Below are 23,082 nucleotides of genomic sequence, written 5' to 3' on the forward strand. Positions count from 1 at the left end.
AAGAACTACATGCTCTCTCCTAATAATGTATTTATGTGATCTTTAACATAATGGGGACACAGTAGATATTCAGGGAAGAAGCAGTAAATATACCAAATTATCCTGCAAGGACTCTGGTGTGAACAGAGCCAAAAATGGAATTACAGATTGTTGAAAGTGGAGAAGAGACATTAAGATGAGTGGAGAAGAAACCTGAAAGTGCCACAGAGAATAAGACTAAAATTGCCAAATGCCCCTCAGGGAACAGCAGATGACATCTATCAAGAAAGAAAAAAGAAAAGGCTTATGACAACCAGGTTACACATATTTGATTGATAGACAAGGCGTGGGGGTCACCAATTCTACCTCCTACAACCAAAGATTGACTTGATCAAAAGAAACAAAAGAGTGTGATCCGAGTCAGCCTATTTTTCAACAAAGTCGCAACAGAAATCTAGCATGGCTCTGTTAAGATGTTCTCAGCCCTAGGAAGAACAAGAAAGAACCCAGCAAAGCAAGAAAGAACCCAGCAGTTCAAATATCCTCTCACCATTTGATCACCTTAAGTCTTAATTCTTAGCACTATTGAGAAGAACCATGTTTCCAAATAACAGGGCCGCACACCTGTTTACAGGAGAAAGGCTCCAATTTTAACACAGTTATCTCTAAGAAAAGGTAATAAGAGATGTAATTATCATCTCTGCACAATATCAATTAGGAATCTTGTCATTGAATTTGGGAGAAAATCCTATTCCAAATGGCTTCAGGCAAGCTTAAGAAACCCTGCAGGTTTATATGAGGCTATACACTGGGATCTGGCTCAAATTCTCTGTATCTGATTGGAGACACAGCAAGATAGATTAGCGTGGTAAGGGAACTTTCTCCCCTGAGATAAACTCTTCTGTCTCAATATGATTGCCTGGCTGTCTTTATGCTGGGCTTTTCCTGAGAACTCCAATAACATCTTTGCTTCTCAGTCTTTCCTCCTACAATCCCTAGAACTGTGACTCTTCCCCAGATTAGCTCTCTCCTCATGAAGCAACACAGGCATTCCAAGCTTCAGATATCCTCTCACCATTTGATTACCTTGTCTTAATTTTCTTATATATTATTGCTAACTGTAGTCATCCTACAATATGTAGAATACCAGGACTTAATCCTCCTATCTGGCTGGTATGCTTTAATAAATCTCTCCCTATTCCTCCCTTCCCTCTTCCCTTCCCAGCCTCTAGGATTCTTGGTTCTACTTTTTACTTCTATGAGATCAACTTTTTTTAGCTTCCACATGTGAGTGAGAACATGCAGCATTTAATTTTTATGTTCCTGGTTTATTTCATTTAACATAATGTCCTCCAGTTCCATCTATGTTGCCACATATGATAAGATTTCATTATTTTATGGCTGTATAATATTCTACTGTGTAGGTATGCCACAGCTTATCCATTCATCCATTGATGAACACCTAGGTTGACTTCCTGTCTTAGCTGTTGTGAATAGTGTTGCAATAAACATGAAAGTTCAGATGTCTCTTTAATATAATAACTACCTTTGCTTTGGATAAATTCCTAGTAGTGTTTTCTCTTTATCTTCACCTTCTTATTTCACATCCTCACCCAATTCTGACAATCCTGGTGTTTGAGCTCATTATGTAAACTCCCACTTGCGTTTCACCTTATAGTTCAGATGTGACAATTAGCTCCACATTTTTAGCTATGATGTGGACTGCTCTTATTGACCACAAACCTAATTTTTCTTCTGTCCAAGGTGTTCCAAGATGAAAAAAAAAAAAAAAAAAAAAAAAAAAAGAGGGAGAAAAAAGTTAACTCTTGTCCAAGATCTGGGATTAACTATAAGTTTTAAAGAATACTTAGAAAGCAAGGGTTCCCTGGCATGGATAAAAATATCCTGGGTTCAGGGGTAGAAAAAAAAAAGATCTACGAGGAATTCAACAGAGATGGATGCCTCTGAGAAGGTCCCTCTACAACCTGTCTCCCACCCCCAAAACCAACATCAGATTTGAAGCACCCAGGAGGGTGTAACAGACCCTCAAGTAAATTTGGAAAAAAGGAAAGTAAAAGACACCTGTGTCTGACCTGGTGAAGCCTGAGGAGGCAGCAAGCCTGGTTAAAGAAGACTTTCTGTTCAGCAGGAATCTCTACAGTAGATTAGAAATGACAGGATATGCTTAGTACTTTGGTTGTGGTGATATTATCACAGGTGGATACCTAGGGCCAAACTCATCAAGATAAATATACTAAATGTGTCCAACTTTTATACATCAATGATACCTCAACAATGCTTTAAAAAGGATAAAAGAAAGAACTAACTGCATAAAGATGCTTAGACAAATGGTCACCATCTACCCTAGCATGGTATAGTCAAGGGCAAAATACTTCCTCAGGTGACCAGAATAGGTATGAATATGATCTGGAAGATGGCTGAGCCAGAGAGACGGGTAGTTCTTTGGACAGAGGGACACAGTAGTGGATGTCAGAGTGGACTAAGAACTAGAGCCAAGTAGAAGCTCAAAGGTTTCAGCCAGTGCCAGTGTCAGAGCAACCAATGGAGACCTGCGTGGATAAGGGTGCAGCAGCAGGTGACTAACAACCATGCCCACCCCGGCCACGCTAATGTCTTGATAGAATTGCATGTTACCTCAGGAAGAGGTAGCATCAAGAAGTCTAAGACAGTATTTTGAAAAGAGCCTCTGTAAGAGCAACATGTACTCTACTCAAATTATAGCAACTACAAATATTAAATTTATGGTGAAGCCTGGGTAGAATAATGGTGAAATCATTGATGCCAAAAAAAATCAGAAGTTCACAAATAGCTAACTCATTTTAAGCAGGGATGACATGATTTTGAACATAAAGCCTACAGCAGCTAACCACTCTATTAAGTCGCAAGGAAAAAAATTCATCTTGTTGATACCATAATAGAAAAGGATTGGTGATTAACAGTACAAATAATAGGCAACACTGCAGACTTCTCAATTGGTTCAGCTTACATGATTCTAGCTGGATAACTAAAGTTGAGAACAAATTTCTATGCAATGGGTGGCCAGAGTCTTGCACCAAGATCAGCTACAGACAAGAACAGAACTTTCCCTGAAAATTCAAAAAAGTGGTATCAAGATCCTGAAGCATTTCTTCAAAGAATTGTAACAGGAATTGAAACATGGCTTTACCAGTACAATCTGAAATCAAAACAAAATCAAAGCAATGGCTACTGAGAGGTGGAAGTGGTCCAGTCAAAGCAAGAGTGGATGGGCAAAGGGCAAAAGTCAGGGCAAAAGTTTACTTGGAAATCTCGCAGTGTTTTGCTTGTAGTCTTTCTGGAGGGCCAAAATTGACAATACTGCTTATTATGAGAATTTTCTGAGAACATTAGCCAAGCATTAGTAGAAAAATGCTTGGGAGAACTTCATCAGAGTCCTCCACCACAGCAATGCTCCTGGTCATTTATCTCATGGAACAAGGAAAGTTGTGTGAGAGTTCTGGTAGAAAATTATTAGGCATCCATATTAGAGTTTTATTTTGGTTGCTTTGAACTTCTTTTTGCTTCTTGTTTTCTTCATGATGGTGTATGTTTTCCTTTTGCTTCGAGGTATAGAATTCCCTTAATCATTTCTTGTAGAGCAGGTCTATTGGTGACGGATTCTCTCAGCTTTTGGTTTTCAGGGGAAGACTTTATTGTTATTCCATTTTGAAGGTGTCCATTTCCAGAGGTAGTATTTGTGGCTGGCAGAATTTTTTTCTTTGAACACTTTGAATATATCATTTCATTCTCTACCGGCTTGTACAGTCTCTCCTGTGACAATCACTCCTAATCTGTTGAGGCTTCCCTACTATATGACTTGATGGTTTTATCGTACTGTTTTTAGAATTTTCTCTTTGCTTTATTTGACTGTTGACATTTGACTCTTATGTGCCTTGGAGAAGGCCTTTCCGGTTGTGATGTTTGAGGTCTTGTATTTTAACTAATATTTTGTTTAAAGTTTGTTGCCATGCCCTTATCCATCCCTCCTTCTTCTGGAATATGCAAAATTAAACGTCTGGTTACTATATGGCATCTTGGGAGACATTGGCTTAATTGTGGAAACCATTTTAAGGACCTAAATTTTGATTCATTTATCACAAGAAATTGAAAATTTCAGAAAGTCAGGAGAGAGACTGGTCAGAGAGTTGTATATCAAAAGAAAAATTTCTATATCACATGCATAGCTATAGAACTCATGCATAGCTCTCAGGCATAGCTATGAGAGTTTCTCCCATGTCTTGACCCAGAGCTGGTGCTACTTTGTCAGTGATTGGGGCTTTGGAAGGAGGCAGTGCTCACTAGCCTAAGGTTAAGTGTCTGTAACCTCACCTCCCACTGTTTTAGCAATGTCAGGCAGTGTTGTGAAACTTTTAGTTATACATTTTCAAAGGTCATAGAGAAATAAAATCATGACTTCTTTTATATGTGTTACAAAGCAACACAAATTCCTCATGTTGTTATAAAGTTATATAAGAAACAGGTAAGCAGGTATCTTTAAAAGGGATTATTTTCAAATGATTAATGACAGACTCACTTTTTTTTAAGTGAATGCATAGCTTTTGTCTCAGGACAGGTTCTTCTCTTCTCCTTAAGAACATTGATAATAAATTCTACCATAGATTTCTTACTACAGTTGTCGATATTTAGATACACATGTTTACCTTTTTAGCATCTTGGGATTTGTGATGTATGGCAGATCACACCTTCCAAAGATGGCCAAAAGATTATCTCTCACCTGGTGCTTTCTGATGACAATGGGACCTTGATATCCTCCCTGCAACTGGTGACATCGGATTCCTCCCCCTTGAACCTCAGTGGACCTTTGTAACTGTTTTGATCAATAGAGCATGTAAGAAGTGATGCTTAGTAAATTTTGAGTCCAGATCATAGAGATGACATGGAATTCTAACTTGTTCTCTCAGGAACCTGTCCACATGTTGTGAGGAAGCCCATGCTGTGAGATAGAGATCTACAATTAGTTTGCAAAATAATTGGAGATTGAATTATCTCCAAAAAACATTTAATGACCATGTTGTAGTCATTGGTTGAATTGTTTCAGAATTACACAATAAATTTCCAAACAGATATGGGTATATAGCTAAAGATGTAATGATCATCCCACTGTACCTACAATAGTAATACCTGTTTTATATCGTTAGCCCTTTTGTCTTTATAATTGTCCTTTGATAATTTCTTTCATTGTGTTTAGTCCTCAAATGAAGAAATAAAAGCTCAGTATGATTGACTGACATTTTCAGTCATATAGCTGATAAGTATTAGTCTGCTTGGTTAAATTTATTACTGAGTAGTTTATTTTTGTAGCTTTGTAAAGGGAATTGCGTACATGATTTTTCTTTCCTGCTAGTTTATTGTTGTTATATAGAAATGCTACTAACTTTTGCATATTGATATTTTATACTACAATGTTACTGAATTTGTTTTTTAGTTCTAAGAGTTTTTTGGAGGAGTTTTTTCGTGGAGACTTGTTTTTCCTCTTTTGGTTTTTTTTTTTTTTTTAAATACTTTAAGTTCTAGGGTACATGTGCACAACATGCAGGTTTGTTACATATGTATACATGTGCCATGTTGGTGTGCTGCAGTCATTCACTCGTCATTTACATTAGGTATATCTCCTAATGCTATCCCTCCCCCCTCCGTCCCCCCCACAATAGGACCCGGTGTGTGATGTTCCCCTTCCTGTGTCCAAGTGATCTCATTGTTCAGTTCCCACCTATGATTGAGAACATGTGATATTTGGTTTTCTGTTCTTGCGATAGTTTGCTGAGAATGATGGTTTCCAGCTGCATCCATGTCCCTACAAAGGACACGAACTCATCCTTTTTTATGGCTGCATAGTATTCCATGGTATATATGTGCCACATTTTCTGAATCCAGTCTCTCACTGATGGACATTTGGGTTGATTCCAAGTCTTTGCTATTGTGAATAGTGCCGCAATAAACATACGTGTGCATGTGTCTTTATAGCAGCATGACTTATAATCCTTTGGGTATATACCCAGTAATGGGATGGCTGGGTCAAACGGTATTTCTAGTTCTAGATCCTTGAGGAATTGCCACACTGTTTTCCACAATGGTTGAACTAGTTTACAGTCCCACCAACAGTGTAAAAGTGTTCCTATTTCTCCACATCCTCTCCAGCACCTGGTTTTTCCTGATTTTTTAATGATTGCCATTCTAACTGGTATAAGATGGTACCTCATTGTGGTTTTGATTTGCATTTCTCTGATGGCGAGTGACGATGAGCATTTTTTCATGTGTCTGTTGGCTGTATGAATGTCTTCTTTTGAGAAGTGTCTGTTCATATCCTTTGCCCACTTTTTGATGGGGTATTTTTTTTTTCTTGTAAATTTTTTTGAGTTCTTTATAGATTCTGGATATTAGCCCTTTGTCAGATGAGTAGATTGCAAAAATTTTCTCCCGTTCTGTAGGTTGCCTGTTCACTCTGATGGTAGTTTCTTTTGCTGTGCAGAAGCTCATTAGTTTAATTAGATCCCATTTGTCAATTTTGGCTTTTGTTGCTGTTGCTTTTGGTGTTTTAGACATGAAGTCTTTGCCCATGCCTATGTCCTGAATGGTATTACCTAGGTTTTCTTCTAGGGTTTTTATGGTTTTTAGGTCTAACATTTAAGTCTCTAATCCGTCTTGAATTAATTTTCGTGTAAGGAATAAGGAAAGGATCCAGTTTCAGCTTTCTACTTATGGCTAGCCAATTTTTCCAGCACCATTTATTCAATAGGAAATCCTTTCTCCATTTCTTGTTTTTGTCAGGTTTGTCAAAGATCAGATGGCTGTAGACATGTGGTATTATTACTGAGGGCTCTGTGCTGTTCCATTGGTTTATATCTCTGTTTTGGTACCAGTACTATGCTGTTTTGGTTAATGTAGCCTTGTAGTATAGTTTGAAGTCAGGTAGCATGATGCCTCCAGCTTTGTTCTTTTGGCTTAGGATTGTCTTGGCAATGCAGGGTCTTTTTTGTTCCATATGAACTTTAAAGCAGTTTTTTTCCAATTCTGTGAAGAAAGTCACTGGTAGCTTAATGGGGATGGTATTGAATCTATAAATTACCTTGGGCAGTGTGGCCATTTTCACAATGTTGATTCTTCCTATCCATGAGCATGGCACATTCTTTCATTTATTTGTGTCCTCTTTTATTCCACTGAGCAGTGGTTTGTAGTTATCCTTGAAGAGGTCCTTTACATCCCTTGTAAGTTGGATTCCTAGGTATTTTATTCTCTTTGAAGCTATTGTGAATGGGAGTTCATTCATGATTTGGCTCTCTGTTTGTCTGTTACTGGTATATAAGAATGCTTGTGATTTTTGCACATTGATTTTGTATGATCAGACTTAGCTGAAGTTGCTTATCAGCTTAAGGAAATTTTGAGCTGAGACAATGTGGTTTTCTAAATATACAATCATGTCATCTGCAAACAGGGACAATTTGACTTCTTCTTTACCTAACTGAATACCCTTTACTTTCAAATTCAAGCAGTGCAGATACAGCTCAAGGCTCAGGTGAATCAACACCTGAATTTTATGTCTTCCCAATGACCTGTAACAACTTCGGGGGATCTTTAATCCTTCTATCTCCTGTTATCTGTGGAAGAGAGGCAAAATTAAAGTCTCATTTGGGAAGTGTGTTTTAATTCTAACACCTGATACTCAGGTTTCAACCATTTCCCAATCCTAATCATTAATGAGCAATGTAAGGAGAGAATATTGAGACTATTTATTGACCAATTGTCGTACATTTTAGTCAGCATGGCAGCTATTGTTATGTCTTTTTTACATTATTAACTGAAGAATAATAGATGCCCTTTGCAGACATTATGACATTATGAAACCAAAAGAAACCCAAAGGAATCAAATTAGGATTGTAATGTGGATGCCTTATGATTTTCCATCAGAGCTCTCACGCAACAGTCCTGTTTGATGAGAGAAATGAGCAGGAGCACTGTTGTGGTGGAGGACTCTGCTGAAGCACCTCCAGGCATTTCTTTACTAAAGCTTTGGCTTTCTCACAATATTCTTAGAATAAGCAGATATTGTCATGCTTTTGCCCTCCAGAAAGTCAGCGAGCAAAATGCCTTGAGCCTCCCAATAAACTCTTGCCATGGCATTTGCATTTTCCTTATCTACTTTACTTAACTGGACTTTTCCACCTCTTGGTAGCTATTGCTTTGACTGTATTTGTTTTCAGGATTGTACTGATAAAGCCAGGTTGCATCTCCCATTACAATTCCTTGAAGAAATGCTTCAAGATCTTCATCCCCTTTATTTAAAAATTCATGGAAAGTTCTCCTCCCATCTGTAACTTATCTTTTGCTACATTTTTGGCATCCATTGAGGATAAATTTCACCCAACATTAATTATTCAATTAGAATCAGGTGAGGGGAACCAGTGGAGAATTTTGTAGTATTGGCTGTTTGTATTGTTAACCACTGGTTGTCTTCTAATAGGGTATAAGCAAGATGAATTTTATCCATGCAATTTGATATGAATCCTCTGCCTCTATGGGCTGTAGGTTCAATGTCATCTCATCCCTTCTTGAAATGAGTTATTTACTTGTAAACTGCCAATTTTTTAGCACATTATCCCCATCAGTGTTTCAGAAAGCATCGTTGATTTCACATTCTACCCAAGTTTTACCATGAATTTAATATTTGTACTCTCTTTAATTTTAGAAGAATTCATGTATCTCTTATAGGGGATCTTTCGAACCTGCTCTCATTTTTCTTGATGCCTCAAGTAGCTCCTGTTCAGACACGTTAGAGCATGTCAGTCTGAGTTTATTTTGGTGTAAAAGAAAATTGGAATCCATTCATGTTATTTTTTAAATATAACATACATTTTCCTTGAACATTTTAAAGTCCCATTGCATTACAGGGACTCAGGATGGAGTCAAAGCAAGGAGCAAGACGGTAGCAGGAGATTAGGCACCTGTACATGCATCAAAGACCTCAGCCATCCACCTTCCATCTAAAATGGTTGTAAATTTATCATGCACCAAGTAGGCATCTTCATTCCAATCTTCCTAATCCAATGAGGTTTGCTACAGTTAACTTTGACTTTTCCTACTGATTAGGCAAATTGTTTTCTTATTTCTCCTGGCATAAATAGAGATGTTTGTTGAAGGAGGAATGTAATACCAGTGATGAAATATTCTCCAGCTATGTGGTAAGTCAAATGGCTTTAACGAGGCTTCACATGCTTTAAGGGAGGCACAGGGTAACTCCTTGGGCCTAGCAGATGCCCTGATGTTATATGATTATCTCTGGTTTCACCAAACATTATTTCAAAAAAGAAACTGAACATGAAAAGTCCCTCCTATGTAGCTTATGGTAGCCCTTCAGGTAGTAAAGGGAGGTCAGAGAGAAGGAGCAGAGGGGAGTGCCAGGCAGATGTGTGTATGGCTGAGGAAGCTGTAGTCCTGGTTGGAAGCAGGATTCTGCTTGTCTGCGGAGTCCAGGAAGAGAACTGGTGATGCTTCCAAATATCACTCAGCTTATGCCCTATTCCTGACCTTCTCCAGTGTAAGCAATGAGTGAAAGAGATTAGTGTATCAGGAAGAATAAATATCAGGTATGAACCTGCCAGACACAACCAAAACAGAGGTGACCAAAGAGCTGAAAGAGAGACTGTCAGTGACTTAAGATGGAGTCAAAGCAAGGAGCAAGACTGTAGCAGGAGATTAGGCACCTGTACATGCATCAAAGACCTCAGCCATCCATCTTCCATCTAAAATGGTTGTAAATTTATCATGTACCAAGTAGGCATCTTAATTCCAATCTCCTAAAACCTACTATCGTATGAATTTCTTTGTTATAGTGGCCCAAACAAAATATCATGAACGGAGTGTCTTAAACAACAGAAATTATTTTTTTCACAGTTCTGGATACACAAGTTCATGATGAACGTGTCAGCAGGTTCAGTTTTTCTGGGGCTTGTCTGCTTATCATCTAGATATCTGTCTTCTTGCTGTGTCCTCCCCTGGGGCTGAGTCTGTGCCTACATACTTCTTGTGTGTCTGTGTGCAAATTTCCAGTTCTAAGACATTTCCACTTCTTATAAGGGCACCAATCTTACTGGATTTAGTTCCACTGAAATTCCCTCATTTTAGCTTGATCACCTATTCTTAGGGCTGTGTTCTAAACACAATCATATTCTAAGGAACAAGAGGTTGGCTGTGGATTTTTGTATACCTATGCCTACCATATTTTGCTAAATGTTTGATTATATGGAGATTATTTCTTTGGAACTTTGAGCTGTGGGAAGACAACACAAACGTGGCCATTCACGGCTGACAGAAGGTTGGCCCTCAGCCTGGTCAGACCCACGCAGATTGTCTAATGTTCTTTGGATCTGGCTCTAGCCAGAAAAGTCTTGGTGTTGTAGGATACAGGTGTCTTAATGTGTTCTATTATTAATATTCATGGAGAGGTTAAAACAAATTTGGCCACAAAAACTACCAAGGGTTTCTAGAAATGAACAGAATGAATACACAGTTCTTAAATGTAACATCCTGTTTCATATCTTTAAAATTTTTTCCTTGCTCTACCCCTTTGTTAGAATGTTTATCAGATTCAATTTGGGCTTTACATCTTTTAGGAAATTTTTTTTTATACAGACTCTCTGTCACCCAGGCTGGAGTGTGGTGTCATGATCATGGCTTACAGCATCCTTGAATGCCTGTGCTCAGGGGAATCCCCCAGCTTCAGCCTCTGGAGTTGCTTGAATTACAGGTTCATGACACCATGCCCATTTATTTCTTTTTTATTTATTTTAAAATTTTCTTGAAGAGATGGAGCCTCACTTTGTTGCTCAGGCTGGTCTTGAACTCCTGGCCTCAAGGGATCCTCCCGCCTCACTTTTCCAAAGTCCTGGGATAACAGGCATGAGTCGTCATGTTCAGTCATTCTTCCAGGAAAAAATTTTTAATCACTCCCACTTATAATGAGTGGCCATAATTGTATACTCAAATAAGATAGTCTGGTATCCACACAAAAGCCTCAAGCATATTGCATTGATCAATTTCTTAGTGCCTGTGATATCTGTCTCCCAGATTGTTCTTTCACACAGAAATTTTTTTCATTTTTGCAAAATTCTGAAATGAAATTCTCCTCACTCTCTTTCTCACATGTATTTGTTGACATTTTGTGTTCTAAATCAGTCTTCCCTGTGTTCATTTTTCCTTTTCTGGCTTCTTTTTAAATAAAATTTTAGACAATTTTTAAATCTAATCTTCTAAGTAAGTGTCTATAATTATTCTTACTCCTTTCTTTTTCTTTTTGTTTTTAAAATTTGCATCAATATACTGTGTTTCCAAGGTCTTTTTGCTGAGTTTGTGTTGGTAGCTTTCTTTTCATCTGCTGACTTTTCTGCTATATCAAGTAGTTTCTGCTCACCCTTTCACCCTTTTCATGGAAAGTGTAGGTGTGTCAGTATCAACAGCTGCCACTTATTTCCGGCCTTGAATAAGTCTTGTGCTGTCATTCAGTTTTTGTTCATGGACAGTGATAACTTCAGGATGACCTTGTTTGAGGTATTGTGTGTGGGGATGTGACTGGAAATCCTAAAGACAGGCCACTTGATCATTTGGATAAGAGGATCCTGTGTTGTACACATAAGAATCTATTCCTGGCTGGGCACGGTTGTTCACGCCTGTAATCCCAGCACTTTGGGAAGCCGAGGCAGGCGGATCACGAGGTCAGGAGACCGAGACCATTCTGGTTAATGCGGTGAAACCCTGTCTCTACTAAAAAATACAAAAACAATTAGCCGGGCGTGGTGGCGGGCGCCTGTAGTCCCAGCTACTCGGGAGGCTGAGGCAGGAGAATGGCGTGAACCCGGAAGGCGGAGCTTGCAGTGAGCCGAGATCCAGCCGCTGCACTCCAGCCTGGGTGACAGAGAAAGAATCGTCTCAAAAAACAAAAATAAAAATAAAAATAAAAATCTGTTCCTCCCCTTCCAGAATGGTTTGAGAATACAAGGGGATTTCAAAAACTTTGTGGAAGAAAGTAATTACAATATGAAACTAGACATTATATAAACTTTGTTTCTTAACATAAACTCCATCACGTTCAAGAAGTTTGGCAAGTAATGATACAAGTAATTTAGCCTATCTATAAAGAATTGAAGGTTCTGGGAATTTCACCATATAAATGCAGTCTTTTCACATTATTAACTGAAGAAAACAGAGTACACTTTAAAGATATTTTAATATTAGAAAAAAACAGAAGTCCAAAGATACTGCATCAGAACTGTAAGTTGGGTGCCTAGGAATTTTCTTTTTCTTTCTTTCTTTCTTTTTTCTTTTCTTTTTTACTTCCATAGGTTGGGGAACAGGTGGCGTTTAGGTATGTGAATAAGTTCTTTAGTGGTGATTTGTAAGATTTTGGTGCACCCATCATCCGGGCAGTATACACTGCACCCAATTTGTAGTCTTTTACACCTCAACCCTTTCCCACTCTTTCCTCCTGTTTTTTCCTGACTTTTTAATGATCACCATTGCAACTGGTGTGAGATGGTATCTCACTGTGGTTTTGATTTGCATTTCTCTGATGGCCAGTGATGATGAGCATTTTTTCATGTGTCTGTTGGCTGTATGAATGTCTTCTTTTGAGAAGTGTCTGTTCATATCCTTTGCCCACTTTTTGATGGGATTGTTTGTTTTTTTCTTGTAAACTTGTTTGAGTCCTTTGTAGGTTCTGGATATTAGCCCTTTGTCAGATGAGTAGATTGCAAAAATTTTCTCCCATTCTGTAGGTTGCCTGTTCACTCTGATGGTAGTTTCTTTTGCTGTGCAGAAGCTCTTTAGTTTAATGAGATCCCATTTGTCAATTTTGACTTTTGTTGCCATTGCTTTTGGTGTTTTAGACATGAAGTCCTTGCCCATGCCTATGTCCTGAATGGTATTACCTAGGTTTTCTTCTAGGATTTTTATGGTATTAGGTCTAACATTTAAGTCTCTAATCCATCTTGAATTAATTTTCATATATGGAGTAAGGGAAGGATCCAGTTTCCGCTTTCTACTTATGGCTAACCAATTTTCCCAGAATCATTTATTAAAAGGGAATCCTTTCCCCATTTCTTGTTTTTGTCAGGTTGTCAAAGATCAGATGGCTGTAGATATGTGGTATTATTTCTGAGGGCTCTGTTCTGTTTCATTGGTCTATATCTCTGTTTTGGTACCAGTACCATGCTGTTTTGGTTACTGTAGCCTTGTAGTATAGTTTGAAGTCAGGTAGTGTGATGCCTCCAGCTTTGTTCTTTTGGGTTAGGATTGTCTTGGCAATGTGGGGTTTTTTTTGGTTCCATATGAACATTAAAGCAGTTTTTTCCAATTCTGTGAAGAAAGTCATTGGTAGCTTGATGGGGATGGCATTTAATCTATAAATTAACTTGGGCAGTATGGCCATTTTCACCATATTGATTTCTTCCTATCCATGAGTATGGTATGTTCTTCCATTTATTTGTGTCCTCTTTTATTTCACTGAGCAGTGGTTTGTAGTTCTCCTTGAAGAAGTCCTTCACATCCCTTGAAAGTTGGATTCCTAGATATTTCCTTCTCTTTGAAGCAATTGTGAATGGAAGTTCATTCATGATTTGGCTCTCTATTTGTCTGTTATTGGTGTATAAGAATGCTTGTGATTTTTGCACATTGATTTTGTATCCTGAGACTTTGCTGAAGTTGCTTATCAGCCTAAGGAGATTTTGGGCTGAGACGATGGGGTTTTCTAAATATACAATCATATCATCTGCAAACAGGGACAATTTGACTTCTTTTTTCCTAACTGAATATCCTTTATTTCTTTCTCTTTCCTGATTGCCCTAGCCAGAACTTCCAACACTATGGTGAATAGAAGTGGTGAGAGAGGGCATCCCTCCCTGTCTTGTGCCGATTTTCAAAGGGAATGCTTCCAGTTTTTGCCCATTCAGTATGATATTGGCTGTGGGTTTGTCATAAATAGCTCTTACTATTTTGAGATACGTTCCATCAATACCGAATTTATTGAGAGTTTTTAGCATGAAGGGCTGTTGAATTTTGTCAAAGGCCTTTTCTGCATCTATTGAGATAATCATGTGGTTTTTGTCTTTGGTTCTGTTTATATGTTGGATTACATTTATTGATTTGCATATGTTGACCCAGCCTTGCATCCCAGGGATGAAGCCCACTTGATCATGGTGGATAAGCTTTTTGATGTGCTGCTGGATTCAATTTGCCAGTATTTTATTGAGAATTTTTGCATCTATGTTCATCAGGGATATTGGTCTAAAATTATCTTTTTTTGTTGTGTCTCTACCAGGCTTTGGTATCAGGATGATGTTGGCCTCATAAAATGAGTTAGGGAGGATTCCCTCTTTTTCTATTGATGGGGATCATTTCAGAAGGAATAGTACCAGCTCCTCCTTGTAACTCTGGTAGAATTTGACTGTGAATCCGTTGGGTCCTGGACTTTTTTTTTCGTTGGTAGGCTATTAATTATTGCCTCAATTTCAGAGCCTGCTATTGGTCTATTCAGAGATTCACCTTCTTCCTGGTTTAGTCTTGGGAGAGTGTATGTGCCCAGGAATTTGTCCATTTCTTCTAGGTTTTCTAGTTTATTTGCCTAGAGGAGTTTATAGTATTCTCTGATGGTAGTTTGTATTTCTGTGGGGTCAGTGGTGATATCCCCTTTATCACTTTTTATTGCATCTATTTGATTCTTCTCTCTCTTCTTCTTTATTAGTCTTGCTAATGGTCTATCAATTTTGTTGATCTTTTCAAAAAAACAGCTCCTGGATTCATTGATTTGTTTTAAGAGTTTTTTTGTGTCTCTCTCTCCTTCAGTTCTTCTCTGATCTTAGTTATTTCTTGCCTTCTGCTAGCTTTTGAATGTGTTTGCTCTTGCTTCTCTAGTTCTTTTAATTGTGATGTTAGGGTGTCAATTTTAGATCTTTCCTGCTTTCTCTTGTGGGCATTTAGTGCTATAAATTTCCCTCTACACACTGCTTTAAATGTGTCCCTGAGATTCTGGTATGTTGTATCTTTGTTTTCATTGGTTTCAAAGAGCATCTTTATTTCTGCCTTTACTTTGTTATGTACCCAGTAGTCATTCAGGAGCACGTTGATCAGTTTCCATGTAGTTGAGCGATTTTGATTGTGTTTCTTAGTCCTGAGTTCTAGTTTGATTGCACTGTGGTCTGAGAGACAGTTTGTTATAATTTCTGTTCTTTTACATTTGCTGAGGAGTGCTTTACTTACAACTATGTAGTCGATTTTGGAATAAGTGCGATGTGGTGCTGAGAAGAATGTATATTCTGTTGATCTGGGGAGGAGAGTTCTGTAGATGTCTATTAGGTGCACTTGGTGCAGAGTTGCGTTCAATTCCTGGATATCCTTGTTAACTTTCTATCTTGTTGATCTGTCTAATGTGGACAGTGGGGTGTTCAAGTCTCCCATTATTGTTGTGTGGGAGTCTAAGTCTCTTCGTAAGTCTCTAAGGACTTGCCTTATATATCTGGGTGCTCCTGTATTGGATGCATATATATTTAGGATAGTTAGCTCTTCTCGTTGAATTGATCCCTTTACCATAATGTAATGGCCGTCTTTGTCTCTTTTGATCTTTGTTGGTATAAAGTCTGTTTTATCAGAGACTAGGATTGCAACCCCTGTCTTTTTCTGTTTTCCATTTGCTTGGTAGATCTTCCTCCATCCCTTTATTTTGAGCCTATATGTGTCTCTGCACGTGAGATGGGTCTCCTAAATACAGCATACTGATGGGTCTTGACTCTTTATCCAATTTGCCAGTCTGTGTCTTTTAATTGGACCATTTAGCCCATTTACATTTAAGGTTAATGTTATGTGTGCACTTGATGCTGTCATTATGATGTTAGCTGGTTATTTTGCTCATTAGTTGATGCAGTTTCTTCCTAGCATCAATGGTCTTTACATTTTGGCATGTTTTTGCAGTGGCTGGTACCAGTTGTTCCTTTCCATGTTTAGTGCTTCCTTCAGGAGCTCTTGTAGAGCAGGCCTGGTGGTATCAAAATCTCTCAACATTTACTTGTCTGTAAAGGATTTTATTTCTCCTTCACTTATGAAACTTAGTTTGGCTGGATATGAAATTCTTTGTTGAAAATTCTTTCCTTTAAGAATGTGGAATATTGGCCCCCACTCTCTTCTGGCTTGTAGAGTTTCTGCTGAGAGATCTGCTGTTAGTCTGATGGGCTTCCCTTTGTGGGTAACCCCACCTTTCTCTCTGGCTTCCCTTAACATTTTCTTTCCTTCATTTCAACTTTGATGAATCTGACAATTATGTGTCTTGGAGTTGCTTTTCTCAAGGAGTATCTTTGTGGCATTCTCTGTATTTCCTGAATTTGAATGTTGGCTTGCTAGGTTAGGGAAGTTTTCCTGGATAATAGCCTGCAGAGTGTTTTCCAACTTGGTTCCATTCTCCCCGTCACTTTCAGGTACACCAATCAGACATAGATTTGATCTTTTCTCATAATCCTATATTTCTTGGAGACTTTGTTCATTTCTTTTTAGTCTTTTTTCTCTAAACTTCTCTTCTTGCTTCATTTCATTCATTTGATCTTCAGTGACTGATACTCTTTCTTCCAGTTGATTGAGTCAGTTACTGAAGCTTGTGGATTGTCACATAGTTCTCGTGTCATGGTTTTTATCTCTATCAGGTCATTTATGAACTTCTCTGCATTGGTTATTCTAGTTATCAATTCGTCAAATCTTTTTTCAAGGTTTTTAGTTTCTTTGCACTGGGTTCGTAGTTCCTCCTTTAGCTCTGCAAAGTTTGATTGACTGATGGCTTCTTCTCTCGACTCGTCAAAGTCATTCTCCATCCAGCTTTGTTCCATTGCTGGTGAGGAGCTGCGTTCCTTTGGAGGGGGAGAGGCACTCTGGTTTTTTGAATTTTCAGTTTTTCTGCATGCTTTTTCCCCATCTTTGTGGTTTTAGCTACCTTTTTGGTCTTTGATGATGGTGACGTACAGATGGGGTTTTGATGTGGATGTCCTTTCAGTTTGTTAGTTTTCCTTCTAACACTCAGAACCCTCAGCTGCAGGTCTGTTGGAGTTTGCTTGAGGTCCACTCCAGACCCTTTTTGCCTGGGTATCAACAGTGGAGGCTCAATTAAAAATGCAGAAATCACCCGTCTTCTGTGTCGCTCACACTGGGAGCTGGAGGCTGGAGCTGTTCCTGTTCAGCCCTCTTGGTGCCCAATCTCAAGTAAAATAATTTTTAAATGACCAAGGTGGATAACTGACTGTTCGGAAATAAATAGAACTATTTGGTGTAAACTGCAGATGAGGCTTGCTTAGATGGGCTGACAGAGATGAAAGTGATGAAACTGGTTGCAGCAGGAAATTATTTTGAAGCTTGAACATCACAATGATAACATAGCTTATTTGACTAGATATTATGTGATGTAAGGGGAAAACAGAAGAGTCAAGAATAAATCCTTGTTGATTAATTAGATGAATAATTTACCAAGACCAAATAGAGTTGGAAGAGGAATAAATTTGTAGTTCTAGGAGGGAAGAGGCAGAGGTAGGAGAAATCCGAGGAGAGAGCTAGAGGTTCCTGGAAAGACTGATAGAGTGTTCCCAAAAGAACGGTAAACTGCCAAGGGGTCGTAGGAGATGCAGGACTGAGAATTGATTCCTGAAATGAGTGGAATGGAGACAGTAGACCACCCTGACAGACTTGGAGTGGAAAGAACAAAAGCATTTTTAATGTGCGTTTTAAAAAATGGAAGTGAGAGGATTGGGAAAGAATCACATACATATGTTTCAAGAACTTTTGCAATAAAAATGGCAGACAAATAATATGGTAGGAAAGAAACACTAAGAGTCATAGGAGACCTCTGTAGAAGTGGGTGATGTTTCAGCAGGCTTTTGCTGATTGAAGTAATCCCATAGAGCGTAGATGTAAGAATCAGGAGACAAGGGGTCACATGCAGAAGCAAAATCCTTGATTGGGTAATGTGGTTCAGAATCAAGAGGGAAGGTAAGAGATAGAGGTAGGGAGGCTTCACCTAAGATAATAGGAGAGAAGCTAGAGAACTGTGATTGAACTGAATGTGGTTGCTCAACTTGGTGGTGCACACAGCAAAATCCTTCTATTCTGATTTTTCTGAACTTTTTAGTGAATTATCTGAGGCTATCAGAGGGCACAGGAGCAGTTTTCTAATATTGAACCTTCCTTGCTTGAGAAGCAGACATGCCAATCTCTGCAGGGTTTTTGATATGTATGTTACCTAATTAATCTCCATATTCTAAGGTAGCTGTTATGATTCTTCTCATTTTAGATGAGGAAATTCAAGCTCTGAGAGACCAAGTAGCTTTTTAAGAGTCCAGAGCTAGCAAGAAAAAGATTTATGTCTTAACTAAAACCTGAGAGCTTCCCAATTCTTCGCTCCTTAAAGTCATGCTGCCTCCTTAGTGAAATCCATTCAGGTTTCATTAAAGAAAGGTGAGGAACATAGGGAGGGAGGAAAGTGATCACTGTTAAAATAGGGTAAATGGGATAGAGAGGATTCTGTGGATAAGAAGCATAGAGCCATATTCATTCCCTTGAAACCAAACTCAGTTTCTTAGAAATGATAAGGATTTCTTTTCGCTTCTGTGACTTATTTTCCATTTGTTGTGTTTTTGTCCTTAAGATTACTGGAATATCAGTAAACAATCTGATAATAATTTTAAGATTTCAATTGGTACTATAGAAGTCAGGGAAGGGCCAGGTGTGATGGCTCATGCCTGTAATCGCAAGATATTGGGAGGCTGAGGCAAGCAGATCACCTGAAGTCAGAAGTTCTAGCCTAACCTGGCCAACAGGGTGAAACCCCATCTCAACTAAAATTACAAAAATTACGCAGGCATGATGGTGGGAACCTGTAATCCCAGCTACTGTGAAGAGTGAGGCAGGAGAATAGCTTCAACCCAGGAGATGCAGGTTGTGGTAAGCCAAGATCACACCACTGCACTCCAACCTAGGTGATAGAGCAAGACTCCATCTCAGGAAAAGAAGAAAAAAATAGAAGTCAGGGAAGGAGATAAACAGTAAAACATTTTTCATGGCAGCTGGCTAAATTAGAATTAAAGAGGAGGGAAGCTCCCTGGAAGCAACAGAGAGAAGAGGTCCTAGATGTTCTTATAATGTGTTCTTGGTCCTCACATTCCACATTCACAAACACTGAGAAAGAGACACCACAATCAGAAATTGCAAGCTGATTATTTTATTGGTATATTGAAGTTAGAGCTATGACCACCTTCTTCCAATGTCACAGCATTTGAATCGTTTGAATCACTGTCATCTTCTTATTCAGTTTCTGAAACAAACAAACAAGGAAGTTCATAAACCAGACTTGAGATGGCAGGAAATGTCTAATTCCTCACTGGTGTTACTGCAGTACAGTACATGAGAGCCCATCCTCTCTCCTCCAACACTTCTACCCCTGTGATTCCCTCCTAATTTTTTCTGTGTTCACTCTTTTGATGCCCTTGCACACAATGTGCTCCAAATTGTTGCTTAGAAGATGAAGAGAAAAGATCATCCTTAGGTTGTTATGACTCGTTGCTGTTGAATTTGTTCAAGGATATATTTACACAGATGGTAACTGGCACATATTCTATAATAGTGAGAAGCTGAAACCGCCCTCAGTGTCCAGTGACAGGGATTGGTTAAGGAAATCATGTGAAAGCCACACAATGGAGTAGCAAAAGCTTGTAAAAGCAAACAGAAAACCACTGAAGAGATGTATTTAGCTCCATAAACTGATGAGGAAATTTTCAAAAAGTGTATTTTTAAATGACTAACATATATACCTGCATGTAAGTTACATTATTAGTGGTAGGGGAAAAGAATGCTATATGTCTGTGCACACATAAATATTTCAAAGAAAAGATGCCATAAAGTCAACAGTGGTAGCTTTTTGAAGGAAGGAAGGTGGGTAGGATGAGCATTCACTAAAATTAGCTTCATATTTTTCCATTCCATTAGATATCTTTTGTTAGCTTAATCATGTACTTATTGAAAAGGAAGTATCTAAAAAATGAGACACCTTTTAGCTGCTGAATGTTCAGGGACCACTTGGCAGGAATACTGGACTAGAGAGGCTGGTGTGAGGCAGGACTGAGCAAACAATGCTGAGGTGAAAACTTTAAATGGGAGGTCTCTGAGTTTGTGGGCAGAAAACAGCACCAAGAATGAACATGGTACTACTACCTCATTGCCAGCACAATTTGAGACAGATTATATAGTATGTTGTTTCTCAACATCAGAATTCCTTAAAGAGTTTGTTAGAAATACAGGGTCTTGTTACCCTATTCCAGAGTATCTGGATACAAATCTTTAGAAATGGGTTCCAGGACAATACAATGTCAATGGGCTTTTAGTTGATTCATTGGCACAATAAAGTTGGAGAACTGTAGCACTTAGAGCACTTGGTGAACATAAACAGGAATCATACCTGTCATTGAACCTCGATTACTGGGGAGGCTGTCCCTGGGGAGGTCTGGGTGGTCTGCCACCTTGAGGAGGTGGAGGTGGTCCCTGGGGCTTTCCAGCAGGAGGTGGTGGAGGCTGCTGGGGATTGCCTCCTGGTGGGGGTGGTCCTTGTGGCTTTCCTGGAGGTGGGGGACCTTGAGACTGGTTGCCTCCTTGATGGGGTGATCCTTGTGGCTTTCCACGAGTAGGTGGGGAATCTTGGGACTGGTTGCCTCCTTGTGGGGGTGGTCCTTCTGGCTTTCCTGGACGAGGTGGGGGACCTTGGGACTGGTTGCCTCCTTGTGGGGGTGGTCCTTCTGGCTTTCCTGGACGAGGTGGGGGACCTTGGGACTGGTTGCCTCCTTGTGGGGGTGGTCCTTCTGGCTTTCCTGGACGAGGTGGGGGACCTTGGGACTGGTTGCCTCCTTGTGGGGGTGGTCCTTCTGGCTTTTCTGGACGAGGTGGGGGACCTTGGGACTGGTTGCCTCCTTGTGGGGGTGGTCCTTCTGGCTTTCCTGGAGGAGGTGGTGGACCTTGGGACTGGTTGCCTCCTTGTGGGGGTGGTCCTTCTGGCTTTCCTGGAGGAGGTGGAGGACACACAGCATTCACTGAATAGCTGCAGCAAATTTTTACTGTAATGCAGCTAAATGGGGAAATGCACAAAAATGAGACCCAGACACTTATTTCTTTGCATTTTCAGTGAAGTAATAAAACTCTGGAGTTGAACGCTGGGAAAGAACAAAGCAGTTGAGGGAATCTCAGTATAAGGAGGAGTCAGAATAAGGACACTGCCCAGTTCTCTGTCATCTCCCAAACAGGCACTCCTGACCAGGGGGAAGTCAACCCACTCCTGTTGTGATCTAAGACAAGCATCTCTGCTATTCAATTTGGTGGCCCTGCTCATGGTCCCCAAAATCAAGGTTGCATGAAGATTGCCTATGTTATTAGGGGGACTAACATTAATCAATTCCTGAAAGGAAAATGTTGATGAGAAAACACTGGAGATCTGATCAGTTCATGAGCAGAAGAAGATAGTCAAAAGAGATTGAGAATGAATTGGGTTTTACCTGATTTTAGGGAAGGAGAGTCTTCCTGGATCACATCTAGAAGAGAAGCACAGGGTGATGGGAAAAGTTACATCTTGAATCTGTCAAGTGTTCTAAGGGGAAAAGGGTCTTCTCACCACTCCCAATGCCTCCCCTTGGTTAACTCGTCAGCCACCATCTGTGAAGCTGCTGAAAGGGGAGGAAGGTGTAAGGGGAGGCACGGTTGTTATGACACAGAGCAACAACCACCAACTCAACATAGAAGAGCCCCATTTTTTCCTCCCTAGAATCCCTCAAGACTTAATGCTAATTTAGTTTACACATGCCAGGTACTTCAATGTAATATTTTGGTATTCTTATGCCCTCCATCTCCTATAAATACATTGCTTATGTACACAAAATTTCTCAATTTGCGTAACCAGAAGTAATCATTTCAATACAATCTTACCCATACCACTCCCAGCACATTGAAATACTGCATGTAGGGGAGACAAAAATTACAATAATTGGCTCAGATATTTCTATATCTGTAGTTAGGTACAGGCAAGTGTTTTATCCAGTTCTGCCTCCTCTGCAGTATCTCTGATGTGTGTTTATCTCCATCATTGATGCTGACCCACCAGGTAGAGCAAGGCCACCATCATCCCTCTGTACTTACTGAGATCAGTGTAGGATGCTCACAGCTGGACTTGCCTGAATCTGCCTTGCATTCTCCACTGCATCCTTCACAGCACAGTCATATCTCTCTATAAATGCCAATCTTACCTTCCCATTCCCCTGGTACAATCTTTATTGGATTTTCATTGTGCATGAAATAAATTAGAAGCCCTTGGTGTGGAATGAGGGCACAACAGGTCTCCTGATCCTGGGCATGAAAACTCCACAGCCCCATCTGTGTTTTCATTCTCCTCTCTTCCCCATAATTACCATTATTACCTCCTAAGCCCCAAGCAGAGTCACCGCATCATCTCCCCCTTCTGTTTTACCTTCACTTAAGCTCCGAGTTGGACTCAAGGCCAGCAGGGTCACTGACAGCAAAATCAGCAGCATCTTGAAGGAGGCTCTGGAGTTGCTCCCAACTCTGTGCTGGGAGAAACGTGGCAACTCCCTTTATAAAGAGAAGCAGAACAATGACACCTTTGAGCTCCACACTGAATGGGCCTTGCCACCTCAGAGATTGGGCTCTGCTTTGCTCACTGCAGGTCAAGTGCATCCCTTATTTCTCTCTGGGACTCTAGCCCAGAGGGATGGGTTGGGTTGGAATTTGTTGGTGACTTATTTCTAGAAGGTACAACTATGACTTGAACGAAGGTTTTAAATGAACTAGGTCCAAGCAATCAGCACTGTGTCATAATTGAACTTCAAACATCAGTAGAGTTTCAATCTTTTTGGTAAGACTATTGTCCACTTTCCACTCTGTTATTTATTTCTGGATATGTGTATGTGGGCAGCAAAGCTACACCCAGCAGTGACAATAATCAATATCTCTGGCTCTTTTTATAGCCTATTTCCATCT

At 39.6% G+C, this 23,082-nt stretch overlaps 1 protein-coding gene and 1 long non-coding RNA gene across 2 annotated transcripts in view; one reads left to right on the top strand and one right to left on the bottom strand.

Moving 5' to 3' along the window:
- LOC140712836 (uncharacterized) overlaps positions 1–23,082 on the top strand; it is a 225,397-nt gene that overhangs the window by 18,560 nt on the left and 183,755 nt on the right. The gene's annotated exons all lie outside the window — the stretch shown is intronic.
- Positions 19,216–22,687, bottom strand: LOC103218624 (uncharacterized). Its single transcript, XM_073021326.1, has 4 exons — positions 22,553–22,687; positions 21,588–21,623; positions 20,504–21,098; positions 19,216–19,363 (listed from the first exon to the last, which is right to left on the bottom strand). Exons 1-3 carry the CDS (start codon positions 22,614–22,616, stop codon positions 20,521–20,523), a joined length of 678 nt encoding a protein of 225 aa, XP_072877427.1. The 5' UTR covers positions 22,617–22,687; the 3' UTR covers positions 19,216–19,363; positions 20,504–20,520.

Source organism: Chlorocebus sabaeus, chromosome 11 (genome assembly GCF_047675955.1).
Source record: "Chlorocebus sabaeus isolate Y175 chromosome 11, mChlSab1.0.hap1, whole genome shotgun sequence".
In the NCBI taxonomy this organism is placed as follows: domain Eukaryota; kingdom Metazoa; phylum Chordata; class Mammalia; order Primates; family Cercopithecidae; genus Chlorocebus; species Chlorocebus sabaeus.